This window comes from Ctenocephalides felis, unplaced genomic scaffold (genome assembly GCF_003426905.1).
Source record: "Ctenocephalides felis isolate EL2017-DRISC unplaced genomic scaffold, ASM342690v1 CF-g0.4_SCAFFOLD_01604, whole genome shotgun sequence".
NCBI classification, from domain to species: Eukaryota; Metazoa; Arthropoda; class Insecta; order Siphonaptera; family Pulicidae; genus Ctenocephalides; species Ctenocephalides felis.
In genome coordinates, this window is record NW_020537758.1 from 31,086,098 (window position 1) to 31,105,082 (window position 18,985).

The 18,985-nt window shown below is 32.9% G+C and overlaps 1 protein-coding gene and 1 long non-coding RNA gene across 2 annotated transcripts; one reads left to right on the forward strand and one right to left on the reverse strand.

The window, feature by feature from the left end:
* The first annotated feature begins 302 nt into the window (after positions 1 to 302).
* On the forward strand, positions 303 to 2,061 carry LOC113373633. The gene is made up of 5 exons (XM_026613918.1): positions 303 to 450; positions 524 to 640; positions 1,322 to 1,401; positions 1,821 to 1,946; positions 2,007 to 2,061. Exons 1-4 carry the CDS (start codon positions 303 to 305, stop codon positions 1,905 to 1,907), a joined length of 432 nt encoding a protein of 143 aa, XP_026469703.1. The 3' UTR covers positions 1,908 to 1,946; positions 2,007 to 2,061.
* An 8,150-nt stretch (positions 2,062 to 10,211) lies between these two features.
* Positions 10,212 to 12,585, reverse strand: LOC113372652. Its single transcript, XR_003366783.1, has 5 exons — positions 12,485 to 12,585; positions 11,797 to 11,802; positions 11,178 to 11,303; positions 10,512 to 10,582; positions 10,212 to 10,446 (listed from the first exon to the last, which is right to left on the reverse strand). It is a non-coding gene; the product is annotated as an uncharacterized LOC113372652 (long non-coding RNA).
* Between the last annotated feature and the right edge of the window lie 6,400 nt (positions 12,586 to 18,985).

Sequence of the window (18,985 nt, forward strand, 5' to 3'; positions counted from 1 at the left end):
ATATAATATTTAATGGCTTCACGTGTTGCAGGAATGTAGAACTAAATTTTCTATCAAAATTTAAAAGCACTTATTCATGTATATGAGTGATAAATAAATAAAACAGTGAAAATTTGTCTGTATATTTAAAAATATAAAAATATTTAACAAATTTTATACTTGAGAAAGGAAAAGCAAACAAGTGTACTGTAAAACACAGGTTAGTGAAAGAAAATAAAATTTATTCTACACCAAATTTATTTATTTCAATAACCAACGACTAATTCATTGCAGTGTAAATTTTTAGAGAGTTTACTAAAAGAATGGAATATCGTTATTTAATTCATAAAACCCTTATTGTTAAAATTGAAGATTCAAATAAACGTCGTTTCGATTTCAAAACAAAAGAGGCGTTCGAGTTCCTGAAACGCCATCTTCGACCAAGCGAACGTGCACGCTCTGCAGTCGCACGTCTACAAGTCTTTTGCACATCTATGCTTTGCGACTATAGGAGTTCGGAGAGGGAGTTGTCACTGCGAGTGAGAGTTCATTTCCATCGTGGCGATTGCTGGAAGAAGACATCGAGACGTCGTCGAACACGGACGAGCGGGCCTGACCCTTCGCTGCCTGTGGAGTACGTGCGACCTGCGAGCGTCACCTGGTACGTTGCACTTGTGCTAATTATATTTTTCTTTGCGGATTCACTCGGATTGCATTTCGTGTTTTAAGATGTTTTAGATTTAATTGAAACCTTTCCTCATTTTTGTTTTTTTTTGAAAACGTGTGCTCGATTTATGTAGTTTTTGCTCAAGTCGTACTACTGTCTAAGACGCACGCCGGATATATTTTATCTAATTATTTTATTTTGCATCATTTGGTGCCCACTGTTAAATAAAACTACATATTATTATTTTGTTGACTGGGCAAGAGTTCACAATTGAATGGCTGGCGGTCATTGTGCAGAAGAAATAATCGAAAGTAATAGTAAAAAGTTGTGAAAGTAAAAAATGACTGTTAATTCATTTTGTGAATTACTATGAGTACATTTATACGGATCGTTTAATTTGAAGTCTTATTTATATCATTATCATCTGCTAATTCACTTCAATTTATATATCAGAAGTATTGTGTAAATTGGACCACAATCATAATGTCATCACTAATTTTAAAGCAAAATTAGTTTTCAAAATTAGTTGAAAAAAAGTTACAATTTGAACAACAAATTGACAAAGAATAGTTACAATTTGAATGAATATTTGAATATTTGGTGACGCATCAACAATGACATTTAATAATGTATGTATAATCAACTAAATTCAATAATAATTTGTGTATTTTGCAGGTGCGGGTAGGTTTGCGTTTGCTGCTACCAGAGTCCTTCAGTTTTTATACGAACATTGTTACTGTGACGCTCTGAATGTGGTATTTATTGGAATTGCATTTGGCACGAATAGATTTATTAAGCGGTGATTTTGTTCAAGATATTAATTGATCAATACTTTAGTTGTCACTATAACTTTTAGAAATTTACAAAATCATTAGGGCATTGAATTTCATGATTCGAATGATCACGATATGTTTTGCATGTGGGTTAATTTATTAGTTAGGTAGCATCAGTAGTTTTAATATTAATAATAACAAATACTAATACACTAATCTATTCAACTATTGAATAATAATGTGGTCGTTTGAATCATTTGAGATTATGCAATGTGGATTTGACATATTACATTAAATTTTAATTTTCACTGTTTGAAATTCATGTTAATGCATTTCATATAAAACCAAGTGCAATTCTTAAACTGCTAGTAAATTTCTACATTCTATTTCTGGTCATCAAGATGAAATCACATGGAGGCCACAAAAATCATATCAAGCAAATTGTTGAGAATCGAATGGCCAAGTATCGATTGAAAATTGAACACTGACTCACTTCACCGGGAATCGCTCTGAAAATAATTCAAAATGTACGTTTTTATCCATAATCAGTATAAATGTGAACAATAAACAATGTTTATTTTTTTCAGGTTCTTTCGACTACTGCTGCTCTGTACACTGACCCCTTCACCAGGAATCGCTCTGAATATAATTCAAAAAGTACGTTTTTATCCATAATCAGTATAAATGTGAACAATAAATAACATGTTTATTTTTTTCCAGGTACTTTCAACCACTGCTGCTCTGCACACTGACCCCTTCACCAGGAATCGCTCTGAAAATAATTTAAAAAGTACGTTTTTATCCATAATCAGTATAAATATGAACAATAAATAACATGTTTATTTTTTTTTCAGGTCCTTGCAACTACTGCTGCTCTGCACACAGACTCCTTCACCAGGAATCGCTCTGAAAATAATTTAAAAAGTGCATTTTTATCCATAATCGGTATAAATGTAAACAATAAATAATGTTTATTTTTTTTCAGGTCCTTGCAACTACTGCTGCTCTGCACACAGACTCCTTCACCAGGAATCGCTCTGAAAATAATTTAAAAAGTACGTTTTTATCCCTAATCAGTATAAATGTGAACATTAAATAACATGTTTATTTTTTTTCAGGTTCTTTCAAATACTGCTGCTCTGCACACTGACCCCTTCACCAGGAATCGCTCTGAAAATAATTTAAAAAGTACGTTTTTATCCACAATCAGTATAAATGTGAACATTAAATAACATGTTTATTTTTTTTTCAGGTTTTTTCAACCACTGCTGCTCTGCACGCTGACTCACTTCACCAGGAATCTTTCCAGAAACATTTTACCAGGTATGTCTTTAACCATATCAGTATAAATGCAAACATTCCTATAATGTTTCTTTCTTTTTTGCAGATCTTCTCGATCCAACTATTACTGCCCTAAAGCCTTAAAATCATTCACGTGAATGACTCGCAAGTGGTTTTTTTCAATGACTGTCTATAATTATGCATGATTAACTTAACTCTTATTAACTCAATAACATGACTAACCTCACTAACTTAATTAGGCAGTTAATATAAAAACCACTTGTTGAGTTTTACTATGAAGGTCTTGATGGGGTTACGTGGAAGACACCGCTGCATGATTAATCAGGTAATTTATTCTTTATAGTATATTTTATGAACCTTGTTACTAATTCATTGTTTTCGTTTATAGGGTAACCAACTTCAAGCCAAGTGCTCTTCAACGCTCAAGTTGCTCATGAGTGAGAACAATCATTTGATCTACTAATTATGCTGTCCATCCGTCCGTCCGTCCATCCGTCCGTCCGTCCGTCTCTTCACCAGAGGAGATGCCTACTATGATATATTAAATAGTTAAGTGCTTAGATGTTAATGAAATAATGAATAAATATATTGTATTTAATTTAATTTGTTGTTTTAATTTAATTATGAGCCACTTTACGGCCAAATCACATTATGCTGTAACGTAAATTACAGAAATATTTAAACATGTCTACATTTTAAAAATTTCTTGTGTTATTAATAGGGATATTTATTGAGTGCACTCTTTAATGTAGTCAATTGTGTAGAACAGTTTCTTCACTGTTTGGGTGTTTTCAAACATCTTGCCGCATCTTGGTTAGGCTCTTTATACCTTTGCTTTGACTCGGTAGAATTCTGCGTCATTGCTTTGATTCGATAGAAACGCGTTGACAATAGACTTTGCTTTTTTCTAAACCCTTATGTTAGTCGAGTGCCTTAACCCTTTGAGTGCCGGGAGCCGATATATCGGCCCGCGCCTCGAAGCGCTTTACTATTCGCATTGCGAGAGAACTCTATCTCAGAATAAATTTGTAATACGTTATGAATGATCTAATTTCACTATGAGAGAATTAAAAAAAATAGTTTTTCGTTTTAACTCTTTGTGGACGACGACCTTTTCCTATCGCTTGGAGGTACCGAAGTCTAACATAAACACCGATGGTAAAGTACGGAAACTGCCTGGAAAACTGGAAAGGGTTTGCGTGGTGTGCAGCAGAAAGGATGGTGGCCCAAAGAGAAAATCACGCACAGTTTGCAATAAGTGCAACAAAGGATTGCATGGAGTGTGCATTAGTAGCCACGAATGCTAAATAAATTATTTGTTTGAGTTGCAATAACAAAATTTTACACATTTGCAATATATAAATATAAATATTTATGAAAACATAATTTTGTTTCAGCAATGTTATATTACTGATAACAATTACATATTTCGAAAGAGATAATCCGCCTGGCGCCTACCGTGTACCTTCAAGTTATGTTTTATTTTTGTTATGTAATATTGTTTATCTTGTTACAAAATATATTGGAAATACAAAGTATATGCTTCATTATAATTGACCCATATAAAATTGTGGTGAAAAGATGGCTGTTTGTATGTGCAAACACGTTTTGTACGAGAGAACTCAACTTTTGCTTCATTTATAAACATATATACCTTTGTTTTTACTATAATTCTCAAATGAGTACAAAAAAACTAGTGTCATTGTTTTGTTCTGTATTTCATCTATAATACGCAGCTTTTTGAATCATGTAAATATCGTTTCTCGTTTGGTTTTTATAAGCATTTTTCCGAACCCTTGTAAAACTGTGAAATTCGGCCGGTTTTTCTCGCATAGGCACCTCCATTTCGCCCGGCACTAAAAGGATTAAACATTTAATGTGTCAAACCGATGTTTTCTCTTGTTTAAATATTATACTTTCTATTATTTCTTTAAATGGTGCACTTTTTTTCTTATTGTTAGCTATAAATATCACTTAATTTAATATCATACTGTGTTATTATTATATATACTATAATATATATATATATATATATATATATATATATACAATTAGACAAATGTTAATGTATTTTAGTCATTTTCATTACTGTAATTGTATGAATAAATTAATATAATTGTATTATTAAATACTGTGATACATTGATTGGAAGTTTTGAATAAAACTAACTGAACTTTATTTGGAGTGTTTCATTTCACACAATTTTCAGTGATATATGTTAGAAACACACCGTATAGGTATAGGTATTATAAACATTAATATATTTGTTGATGTTATCATAAACATTAATGTACTCATTAATTCGTTTTTCGGCGAGGATTTATTATTTTGAATAAATTTCATAAAATATATTACAATTTTTGTAATCTAATTCTATTATGATCAATGCAGTTAATGAAGTTATGACTTTGATCATTTCAAATAGACTAATCTATGGTTATTCACTCATTTCAAACATGTCAAAAATGATAACACTTTTCACTCAGTTTAATCTATACTATTATTCAAAGTGTTAATTAGTTCATTTTAATTAATATACTTCAAATATTGGTCAGTTTTACTTAACTTTGGACTTATACAATAAAGATCAACTTCTCAAACTTTTCAACTTTTCTTGCTCTTTTGCACAATGATATATTCATTGTTATTGAGAATATTTTATTTTTATTAGGTCATTTTATTATTATATTATTTGTATTAATTTTCACCGACATGTTTACTCTACCACCCCTTCTTCTTACTTTACACTACCTTAACCTAATACCTACCTATGTTAAGAACTAATACTCTTATACCTTGCTTACCTTTACCACGTCTCGAACCTGCTACCACGTTCTCTCCAGTGACTACCACCTCCTAACGAGCGACGCCACGACGATCACATTAGTACACCGTTGCAAAGTAGATGATATTGTATATTTTAAACGAAAAAAAACTAACAGGTCATGTGGCCAAAAAAAGTTGGGTTTGCATGGCCTGTGTTGGCGTAATGGGTAGAGTGATGGCTTCGTACCATAAAGGTACCGAGTTCGAATCATACCTCAGGACAAAAAAACAGTATTGTTCACGTTGTGGTATTTATTTAGTGTTAAATAATAACACAAAATTAATATTTAGATATAACAAACTAACAAGTCATGAGGCCGAAAGAAAGCAGAATCGATGTAGCCTGTGCTGGCACAATTGGTAGAGCGATGGATTCGTACCCAAAGAGTGCCGAGTTCGAACCATACCTCGGGACAAAAAATGGAAAGCGTGGAATTTATTATTTATTGTAAGATAGCACAAAGATAAAATTTGGATTTAATAAACTAACAGGTCATGAGGCCAAAAAAAAGCAGATTCGGTGTGGTCTGTGTTGGCGTATTGCTAGCGTGCTAGCTTCATGTCAACAGGGTACCGAGTTCGATTCATACCTCCGGACACAAAACGCAAAATAGCGTGACTGTTGACGCTGTGGAACGAGGTATGCACGGAATCACATCCGTTCGAATTTGAGACCCCAGGCAGGTATGCTCCCCTCGATCTCGATTGAGAGGAGAGATACGCGCGAGAATCCCGTGTCATCTCCTAATGAACCCCGCAGCAGCCCCGAAAAGGGGCGAGGGGGGATTATAGGGGGGTGTGGGGTTCGCGAATCCGCGACCCTGTGGTCCGACCCTCCCGGAAAAGGGAGAGGGGGGACTATAGGGGGGTGAGGGTTCCGCGCGACGACCACCACTGGGTCGCGCTGGTTGAAAAGCTGGGTGCGACACAGGTTGGGTCGGTGTGCGAGTCCCCGGAGCACCCCCGAGTGCGATGATGGGGATGTGGGGTGAGGAAAATGCGGTGACGAGGGAAAAAGGGGTGGAAGGATATGAGGAGGACAGATAGGGGTGGTGGGAGAGATAGGGGGAGATAGATAAGAGGAGGAGAGAGATAAGGGGGGGGAGAGAGATAGGGGGAGAGAGATAAGGGGAGAGAGAGATAGGGGAGGGAGGAGATAGGAGAGAAGAGAGGAGAGGGGAGAGAGAAGAAAGATAGAGAAGGAAGGGGAGAGAGAGGATGAGAGGAGAGGAGAAAACGATCATGCGTATCATATACGATGCGTTAGTCGGATACGAGATCTCCGCCCCGTCGGATCCCGTCACTCATACCCCGCTTCACTCCGCTCTCCTCTCTCTCCCCCGCTCTCATCCCTCCTCCCCTTCATCTCTCCCCATCTTCTCTACCCCCCGCACCCCCTCCTCTCTCTCCCACCCTCCTTCCTCCTCCTCTATCTGCTCTATCCATCCCCCTTACACCTTCATTATCCCTCTTCCCCCTCCCTTCCTTCCTCACCCCACATCTCACCCACATCCCCATCATCGCACTCGGGGGTGCTCCGGGGACTCGCACACCGACCCAACCTGTGTCGCACCCGCTTTTCAACCAGCGCGACCCAGTGGTGGTCGTCGCGCGGAACCCTCACCCCCTTATAGTCCCCCCTCTCCCTTTTCCGGAGGGTCGGACCACAGGGTCGCGGTTCGCGAAACCCCACACCCCCCTATAATCCCCCCTCGCCCCTTTTCGGGGCTGCTGCGGGGTTCATTAGGGGATGACACGGGATTCTCGCGCGTATCTCTCCTCTCAATCGAGATCGAGGGGAGCATACCTGCCTGGGGTCACAAATTCGAACGGATGTGATTCCGTGCATACCTCGTTCCACAGCGTCAACAGTCACGCTATTTTGCGTTTTGTGTCCGGAGGTGTGAATCGAACTCGGTACCCTGTTGACATGAAGCTAGCACGCTAGCAATACGCCAACACAGGCCACACCGAATCTGCTTTTTTTCGGCCTCATGACCTGTTAGTTTATTAAATCCAAATTTTATCTTTGTGCTATCTTACAATAAATAATAAATTCCATGGTTCGAACTCGGCACTCTTTGGGTACGAATCCATCGCTCTACCAATTACGCCAGCACAGGCCACATCGATTCTGCTTTCTTTCGGCCTCATGACTTGTTAGTTTGTTATATCTAAATATTAATTTTGTGTTATTATTTAACACTAAATAAATACCACAACGTGAACAATACTCTTTTTTTGTCCTGAGGTATGATTCGAACTCGGTACCTTTATGGTACGAAGCCATCACTCTACCCATTACGCCAACACAGGCCATACAAACCCAACTTTTATTTGGCCACATGACCTGTTAGTTTTTTTTCGTTTAAAATATACAATATCATCTACTTTGCAACGGTGTACTAATGTGATCGTCGTGGCGTCGCTCGTTAGGAGGTGGTAGTCACTGGAGAGAACGTGGTAGCAGGTTCGAGACGTGGTAAAGGTAAGCAAGGTATAAGAGTATTAGTTCTTAACATAGGTAGGTATTAGGTTAAGGTAGTGTAAAGTAAGGAGAAGGGGTGGTAGAGTAAACATGTCGGTGAAAATTAATACAAATAATATAATAATAAAATAACCTAATAAAAATAAAATATTCTCAATAACAATGAAGATATCATTGTGCAAAAGAGCAAGAAAAGTTGAAAAGTTTGAGAAGTTGATCTTTATTGTATAAGTCCAAAGTTAAGTAAAACTGACCAATATTTGAAGTATATTAATTAAAATGAACTAATTAACACTTTGAATAATAGTATAGATTAAACTGAGTGAAAAGTGTTATCATTTTTGACATGTTTGGAATGAGTGAATAACCATAGATTAGTCTATTTGAAATGATCAAAGTCGTAACTTCATTAACTGCATTGATCATAATAGAATTAGATTACAAAAATTGTAATATATTTTATGAAATTTATTCAAAATAATAAATCCTCGCCGAAAAACGAATTAATGAGTACATTAATGTTTATGATAACATCAACAAATATATTAATGTTTATAATACCTATACCTATACGGTGTGTTTCTAACATATATCACTGAAAATTGTGTGAAATGAAACACTCCAAATAAAGTTCAGTTAGTTTTATTCAAAACTTCCAATCAATGTATCACAGTATTTAACTAGCTGTAAGTGGAATTCTGTCTTGAGGCTATTATGGCACCGTGCCTTAAGGCAAATTGCTGGAACTTCCCGTTGAATACTGAATGTTTTCTAATAGATTATTATAAATATTGTATCATTGTCTAATATAAAATAATAAAATAAAATCTGAAATATTTTCGATATACAAAAAACTAAAAACAAACAAAAAAAAAAATTGGAACAAATTTTTTTTTACAAAATCAATTATTTTGTTAAGACAAGCAGAAAGTTCTTTGAATCATTTAAATCGGACGCTTAGTTCTCTCAAAAACTGCTATTTTTTACATATTTAGCTACGTATCTTCAAAATGGCTGGGCCTGCCTTTGCCAAAAACTAATAAACACTTCTCCCAATCATTACTAATTGAATGTTTTTTAGATCATGCAAATCGGATACTCCGTTCTCTCAAAAATTCGATTTCTATTTTCTGCACTCTTTGCTCCGTATCTTCGAAACGGCTGGACCTGCCTTTGCCAAAAACTAATCAGCTCTTTTCCCTATCAATAGAAATCGAATGTTTTTTTGAACCATTCAAATCCGTTGATCCGTGCGCCCTAAAACGTGACTGGAAATTTGTATCCACACATACATATAATACAATAATACAATTATATTAATTTATTCATACAATTACAGTAATAAAAATGACTAAAATACATTAACATTTGTCTAATTGTATAATATATATATATATAATATATATATATATATATATATATATTATAGTATATATAATAATAACACAGTATGATATTAAATTAAGTGATATTTATAGCTAACAATAAGAAAAAAAGTGCACCGTTTAAAGAAATAATAGAAAGTATAATATTTAAACAAGAGAACATCGGTTTGACACATTAAATGTTTAAGGCACTCGACTAACATAAGGGTTTAGAAAAAAGCAAAGTCTATTGTCAACGCGTTTCTATCGAGTCAAAGCAATGACGCAGAGTTCTACCGAGTCAAAGCTAAGGTATAAAGAGCTTAACCAAGATGCGGCAAGATGGTTGCAAAAACCCAAACAGTAAAGAAACTGTTTTACACAATTGTCTACACTAAAAAGTGCACTCAATAAGTATCCCTATTAATAACACAAGAAATTTTTAAAATGTAGACATGTTTAAATATTTCTGTAATTTACGTTACAGCATAATGTGATTTGGCCGTAAAGTGGCTCATAATTAAATTAAAACAAATTAAATTAAATACAATATATTTATTCATTATTTCATTAACATCTAAGCACTTAACTTTAATTTATCTTAACTTTAATAAATCATAGTAGGCATCTTCTCTGGTGAAGAGACGGACGGACGGACGGACAGCATAATTAGTAGATCAAATGATTGTTCTCACTCATGAGCAACTTGAGCGTTGAAGAGCACTTGGCTTGAAGTTGGTTACCCTATAAACGAAAACAATGAATTAGTAACAAGGTTCATAAAATATACTATGAAGAATAAATTACCTGACTAATCATGCAGCGGTGTCTTCCACGTAACCCCATTAAGACCTTCATAGTAAAACTCAACAAGTGGTTTTTATATTAACTGCCTAATTAAGTTAGTGAGGTTAGTCATGTTATTGAGTTAATAAGAGTTAAGTTAATCATGCATAATTATAGACAGTCATTGAAAAAAACCACTTGCGAGTCATTCACGTGAATGATTTTAAGGCTTCAGAGCAGTAATAGTTGGATCGAGAAGATCTGCAAAAAAGAAAGAAACATTATAGGAATGTTTGCATTTATACTGATATGGTTAAAGACCATACCTGGTAACATGTTTCTGGAAAGATTCCTGGTGAAGTGAGTCAGCGTGCAGAGCAGCAGTGGTTGAAAGTACCTGGAAAAAATAAACATGTTATTTATTGTTCACATTTATACTGATTAAGGATAAAAACGTATTTTTTAAATTATTTTCAGAGCGATTCCTGGTGAAGGGGTCAGTGTGCAGAGCAGCAGTGGTTGAAAGTACCTGGAAAAAAATAAACATGTTATTTATTGTTCACATTTATACTGATTATGGATAAAAACGTACTTTTTAAAATATTTTCAGAGCGATTCCTGGTGAAAGGGTCAGTGTGCAGAGCAGCAGTATTTGAAAGGACCTGAAAAAAAAAATAAACATGTTATTTAATGTTCACATTTATACTGATTAAGGATAAAAACGTACTTTTTAAATTATTTTCAGAGCGATTCCTGGTGAAGGAGTCTGTGTGCAGAGCAGCAGTAGTTGCAAGGACCTGGAAAAAAATAAACATTATTTATTGTTTACATTTATACTGATTATGGATAAAAATGCACTTTTTAAATTATTTTCAGAGCGATTCCTGGTGAAGGAGTCTGTGTGCAGAGCAGCAGTAGTTGCAAGGACCTGAAAAAAAAATAAACATGTTATTTATTGTTCATATTTATACTGATTATGGATAAAAACGTACTTTTTAAATTATTTTCAGAGCGATTCCTGGTGAAGTGAGTCAGTGTTCAATTTTCAATCGATACTTGGCCATTCGATTCTCAACAATTTGCTTGATATGATTTTTGTGGCCTCCATGTGATTTCATCTTGATGACCAGAAATAGAATGTAGAAATTTACTAGCAGTTTAAGAATTGCACTTGGTTTTATATGAAATGCATTAACATGAATTTCAAACAGTGAAAATTAAAATTTAATGTAATATGTCAAATCCACATTGCATAATCTCAAATGATTCAAACGACCACATTATTATTCAATAGTTGAATAGATTAGTGTATTAGTATTTGTTATTATTAATATTAAAACTACTGATGCTACCTAACTAATAAATTAACCCACATGCAAAACATATCGTGATCATTCGAATCATGAAATTCAATGCCCTAATGATTTTGTAAATTTCTAAAAGTTATAGTGACAACTAAAGTATTGATCAATTAATATCTTGAACAAAATCACCGCTTAATAAATCTATTCGTGCCAAATGCAATTCCAATAAATACCACATTCAGAGCGTCACAGTAACAATGTTCGTATAAAAACTGAAGAACTCTGGTAGCAGCAAACGCAAACCTACCCGCACCTGCAAAATACACAAATTATTATTGAATTTAGTTGATTATACATACATTATTAAATGTCATTGTTGATGTGTCACCAAATATTCAAATATTCATTCAAATTGTAACTATTCTTTGTCAATTTGTTGTTCAAATTGTAACTTTTTTTCAACTAATTTTGAAAACTAATTTTGCTTTAAAATTAGTGATGACATTATGATTGTGGTCCAATTTACACAATACTTCTGATATATAAATTGAAGTGAATTAGCAGATGATAATGATATAAATAAGACTTCAAATTAAACGATCCGTATAAATGTACTCATAGTAATTCACAAAATGAATTAACAGTCATTTTTTACTTTCACAACTTTTTACTATTACTTTCGATTATTTCTTCTGCACAATGACCGCCAGCCATTCAATTGTGAACTCTTGCCCAGTCAACAAAATAATAATATGTAGTTTTATTCAACAGTGGGCACCAAATGATGCAAAATAAAATAATTAGATAAAATATATCCGGCGTGCGTCTTAGACAGTAGTACGACTTGAGCAAAAACTACATAAATCGAGCACACGTTTTCAAAAAAAAAACAAAAATGAGGAAAGGTTTCAATTAAATCTAAAACATCTTAAAACACGAAATGCAATCCGAGTGAATCCGCAAAGAAAAATATAATTAGCACAAGTGCAACGTACCAGGTGACGCTCGCAGGTCGCAGTACTCCACAGACAGCGAAGGGTCAGGCCCGCTCGTCCGTGTTCGACGACGTCTCGATGTCTTCTTCCAGCAATCGCCACGATGGAAATGAACTCTCACTCGCAGTGACAACTCCCTCTCCGAACTCCTATAGTCGCAAAGCATAGATGTGCAAAAGACTTGTAGACGTGCGACTGCAGAGCGTGCACGTTCGCTTGGTCGAAGATGGCGTTTCAGGAACTCGAACGCCTCTTTTGTTTTGAAATCGAAACGACGTTTATTTGAATCTTCAATTTTAACAATAAGGGTTTTATGAATTAAATAACGATATTCCATTCTTTTAGTAAACTCTCTAAAAATTTACACTGCAATGAATTAGTCGTTGGTTATTGAAATAAATAAATTTGGTGTAGAATAAATTTTATTTTCTTTCACTAACCTGTGTTTTACAGTACACTTGTTTGCTTTTCCTTTCTCAAGTATAAAATTTGTTAAATATTTTTATATTTTTAAATATACAGACAAATTTTCACTGTTTTATTTATTTATCACTCATATACATGAATAATTTTGAAGTGCTTTTAAATTTTGATAGAAATGTTGAGACTATTCTCCCTTCCTGATAGTTACCAGAGCAACATGGAACGTGCAGGAAAAATTATAGCTTCACTAAAGGTTGAATACATTCAAACATTGTTAATATTACTTATATTTTTATTACTATTTATTCCTCCAGGCCAAGAATCCTGCCTTACCATCTAGATTTCGACACCAGAATTTACATTTCCCACATGATCCAGCCAAGGCAGCGCTTCAACGCGATTGCCAAAATGTCCTACGACTCGGATATCGTGTCTATAGATTTCACAAATGGAATAAATAAAAATAACGACACATCACGGAATTGGTCAACCATGGTAGGTGGTAAATTTTTAATAAAATTGATTTTTATTTGATCACATATTGACAAATTTATTTTGCTCCAGCGGATGTTTATGGTGCTGTTGAACGTCGTATACTTTAAAGGCGAATGGAGAAAACAATTTCCTGAGGAGAATACAACGTTGGGAAAATTCTACCTGGATGTCGATAAATAAATTACATAAAAAAATAAATTAAATTTTAATATATATACTATATGATCTGACAGACGTTGTCCTGTACCCATGTCTACAATTTTTTACAATCCTCTACTAATATTTACAGTTTACCCAAAAATAATAAGTATGTTTTTTAAATTACTCTTCACACCAAAATGCATAAACATCAATATGAGTGTTGTTAAATGTTCTTAACTGCTTTAAATAAAATGATGAGTCTCAATTTCTACACTAAATTGGAAATTAAAGTCTTTTAAACGGTACAACAAATTCAGAAAAAATTAATATATACTATCCGCGGTAAAAGTACAATACTACTTCGGATTTTTTCTAATTGTTCCAATAATGTTGCCTACAATTTTTATAATTTCGTATTATATTTTATTAGATATTTAGTAATTATAATATCTAAATTACATTTTTTTTAGTAATAATTTAATATACATTATTACCAGGGATCCTCAGCGCCCGCTTTGCCAATTCCCTCCTATTATTTTACCTGTTTTAACCATAGACCTTATATACATGGACTGCTAGTCCCCATACATTTCTCAGGTACAAAAATGTCAAAAGATGATCTATGACAGGGCTTCTCAAAGTGTGGGTCGCGACCCCCAGGGGGGTCGCGAGACTACTGCAGAGGAGTCTCAAAGATCTGATACTTTTCAATCATTATAAATAAAATTTTAAAATTAGTATACACGAAAGGCGCAAGAAAAATTTGCCGAATTAACAAGTGATACTACCTTGCGACTTAGATTTTACAAGTGCCTGTGCATGAATTTTAGATTGAAATCAAATCAGAATATCATCTACTATCGAAAATGGTAATGAACAAATAACTGCCATTTTGTACAACATATTTATGTGAATCAGCCTTTTTCACATTAACTTATATAAAATCAAATCACCATTCAACTTTAATAAACGTTGAAAATTTATTACGATCTGCACTAACTCAAATTGAGCCTAGATTTATTTATTTGTGTAAAAACAAACAACCACATCCGTCAAATTAATATAGCTTAATGTTAATAATATGTTTTTATTAAAAAAATTGTTACAAAAGTTTATTTTTTCTATTGAATATATAGATATAGTTTTGTTTTCTTGTAAAAAAATGTTATAAAATTTTATTTCTTCTATGCAATAAATATATAGTTTTGTTATTCTATTTATTGTGTTTTAAAAAGACCGATATTTCGTCAACGTTTCCAATTATATATATGTGAAATGAATGGGTACGTATTCTTTAATCCTTATTTTATTTACATTGTAAAATAGTACAATATTACATCTGCATCTACGGTTAATATATATTTTAAAATTTCCTAAGCTTGAAGCCCTGTTCTATGGTATGAATGCACATGAAGGTGCATTCACACCTAACGAACGAACATAAACAGGCAAGAATTGCGATAGTTTTTCACATTGCAATGTACTCTTGAATTAATATATTTTTTATATTTAAGTGGATTATTTACACATGTTGGAGAGTTCACGCAACTTGCCACTTACACCAAGTTTATACACTTAAAAATTATTTGTGAACAGAGCTTAGAGTTGCCTATTTTTTATTCGATCTCGCATTAAATGCGGCCGATTTTGGCTGATTTTTACTACGGTGTTTTTTTAGATATATACAGCGGACTTTCAATACGGCAGCGAATGAGTTGGCCGCCTTTTAATTCAGTAGACTTTTAATGCGACAGCTATTTATTACGACCACTTTTTGTTATGGCCGCCTTTGAATTTGTTGTTTTTTTCTATTTGGCCGCCCCTCGGCCGCCTCAAAAGGCGGAAAAATGAAGGTAAGTCAAATGTTTAATTGCTATTCAAGCGGAGTATTTATTTTTATATATGTATATATTTTATCAATATAAATATGGATACAAAACCATCCGCACACATTTCTACCCTGACCACAATTTCATTGCTGCAATTTCTATCTCTTCTTCCAAAGTTGCAAATTTATATTGCATTAAAGCCATTTCAAGGTTTATTCGCTTCTGTTCGTCACATCTGAACAGACACTTGATTAGATTCCAATTGGATTCCAGTCGTTCGTTATATGGCATTTTCCGTCGTAATTGCAGTATTCCCTAAATCCTTTCCCATCAGAAAGGATCAGGTCCTGTAGGAAATTAGATTATCGGCTAAATGGTTCAATGGCTGGCGGATAGGAGAATATATGATGATTCAGTAAAGTGACCGAAGGAGTAAAATACATGAAATGTATAGATAATCACAAAGCATATATATATATATATATATATATATATATATATATATATATATATATATATATATGAGTTACTTAGTTTCGGAAAGATATATAAACGTAGGCGTAGCCCCGACAATTGTTGTTAGAAGTCCCCAAATTATATGCTTTTTTGTACAAAAATATGATATAGGTTGATTCATATAAAAATGATTAAAAACAGAGCCTCTTATAACGATTATCTAATCACATTTAATACACGTGCATCGCATCTCAACAGATGTTTGATGATCTTGTCTATTTCCTTCGATCTGTGAGAGGCAGGTGCATAATGGTATTAAAAACAAAGAAAAAATGATGAAATGCTTTTATATAATGTTATATATATATATATTATAATGGCTTATTTTTCGAATCAATATTATTGTGTCATTGCAATGTATTGTATATGTACATGTATTGTAAAAACAGAAATTAAAAATAAAAATGTTACACCAATTTTATTTTGGATCATTTTATCTATGTGTGATATTGATTTGATATTGATATGACTATATGTGAGGTATGCATTTAATAATTATATAAAAGACAATTATGCCTTATTATACGTACAATCAAAATTAATTAATCTCCAAGAATACTTTAAAAAAATATTTATTATTTATAAATATTTATATCACTATAGTGATACAAAGAAAAATAAAATATTTTTATATTCTTATGTTCAAAAGTTATTTATTTTGTATATGCATTTTATATTCAAATAAAAAGTAAATGGTTATATCAAGACCGTTTTTCAGTTTTTATTATGAAATCTATCCGAGAAAAGTTCATTTTAATTTGAAATATGCAATTTCTTTCTGGTTTTATTGAAATATACTTGATGGCAGTATGTTTTTAATAGCTCTTTTCATACTTATATAAGCTAATTGAAACAATTATATATATATATATATATATATGCAAACAATATTATATTATGATAGTATAATGATATTCCCAGAATAGGTGTATACAATTTGTATCTTTATGTAAAAATCAATGTATGTATTTAAGACAAATAAAGCAAATTTTCAAATTAAAAAAAAAAATTATTGAAATATATATCGTCGAATAAAATTTACGGATATGATTTTATTTTTCATACTATTCTATGCATGCAGATTGTTTCATGCGCTTTTACAATAATTAAAAAGCGGTGTTCTGTAAAAATATTTATTTTATAAAAAAAATATTGCCACAGAACTGGCTAATGAATATTTATTTATGAATGCTTTCGAAGTAATTTATTTTAAAAATTTGAAACCGATCTAAACCGTTCAGTTGGGAATCGTGCTGAATAGCTTTTGGTAAAGATCAACCGATTCGTTTCTTCGTCATTAACCCTTTCCACTCGGATGCCGCAGCTTTGAGATTTCCGGAATTCGCGAGAGGAAAGTGTTAATTTTTGAATTTTTTTTACGATTTTGGTGAAACTATTTTTGATGATAGAGATCAAGGTCTTAACAGACATTCTAACCTATTATAGGCCTACGAAACTAGGCTTGGAAGAAGAAACGGGGGCAGTGTCATAACTTCAAAACTATAGTCACAATTTTAAAAGTTTGTGGATCTCGATTGATATTGACTTTTTTATTGAAATTGTAAATAGCAATCAAAATAATTCAATTTTATGGCACCTTTGTACCATCATACCGTTGAAGAAATGGCATTATGTTACTATAAGTGAGTAGCATGATATATTAGATGAGAATAATATCTCGCTATTTTTTTTCAGAATCATTATCGGATAATACATGAACGACTCTACTTTTGTGATGCAAATTCAACTTCTTCATCACAATGTACCATAATTTCGGAGTATACGCGCCTGTGCCGTTCAACATGTGCGGTTTGTAGCATATATAATAGGCAATGTTTTCTACTTGAAATTGCACAGTATGCTTCTAATTATATAGAACCTCGGAACAAACCAAACGATGAATAAACTACGTACGAAGGCGCTTGTAATATTAACTCGTACAGCATTTTATGTAAATACTCTTACATGAAGCCTTATAGCATTTTCCTAGAATTTAGAGAAAACAGATTTTATAAAAATTCAGCTGAATCACGAGTTAACTTGGATTTCAAAAAATCATAAAATTAATTAATTTGGTTGCAGGCTGCAAAACATTGTATATAAAATCTTGGAAGGCAAAGAAAAAGCCCATCTTCTGAACAGATTCAGAATTTTTGGCTAAAACGTAGACGAACGAATTACGTTTACACACTACATACTTCTGTCTGGTCGGTCTCAAACGATTGCGAATAACTTAAAACGTCGAATAAACATAAAATCAGCAAGTTGGATTTCAAATAATTAAAAAAATCTAAATAATAAGTTGAAATGAAGGGAAAGCAATATTAATTGCTTGATAATTAATGGTGATATGTTTAACATATCATATATAAACATAAATATTATTTTGGTCTATTTTAGTTTTTTTTTTCCATTTTACTATGCTTTTATAAGAATGTATTTGTTGTATTCAATAATGTTTTTTTATTGCACTCAATATTTCTATTTATTGCACTAAAGATTCGAAACTTACATAGATAATAAAATTTTTAAATCATGGCACTTAACATTGATTGTAATTGGATACACACTTGAAAAACCTTGCATCCATCTGGATAATAAAATTACAAAAAAACTAAATGACGTTTATTATAATTATTTGTAAACAATTTCGATACGTTTCGAGTCTCAATTTGGCTCTGCTTCATTGGATCAAGTAATAAAAAAATATATAAGAAATAATATAATTTAATAATAAATTATCATAAAATAATAGACAAAAAGGGTATAAAGGTGAGGTAACAAAACGGTAGTTGATGTATTATTATTGAATATGTTTTTGTGTTTTACGCCTAAATAATTTGTGAGTTATTTATCTACATTTTATGTTATTTCATTTCGTTCTTACATAATATATTATTTATGTAATGAATTATATATTTTCTTGTTATTCATTATTTACGTTGAATACGAACGCAAACGTCCAATGATGGTAAAGCTAAACGCATAATAACTGGTTCGATAACATTTTTTTGGTCTGTGCATTTTAAGCAGTCTGGTTGCGTGCGATCATTGTTCACCCATCTCGATTTTTATTCTTTTCTTTTGAGAGCGTCCA

Excerpts from the sequence above, each read along its gene's own strand:
- LOC113373633 (XM_026613918.1), top strand. The coding sequence starts at position 303 with ATGGAATATCGTTATTTAATTCATAAAACCCTTATTGTTAAAATTGAA. Across the intron at positions 641-1,321 it reads CGACCTGCGAGCGTCACCTG|GTGCGGGTAGGTTTGCGTTT; the intron begins GTACGTTGCACT and ends TGTATTTTGCAG. Across the intron at positions 1,402-1,820 it reads ACTGTGACGCTCTGAATGTG|ATGAAATCACATGGAGGCCA; the intron begins GTATTTATTGGA and ends CTGGTCATCAAG.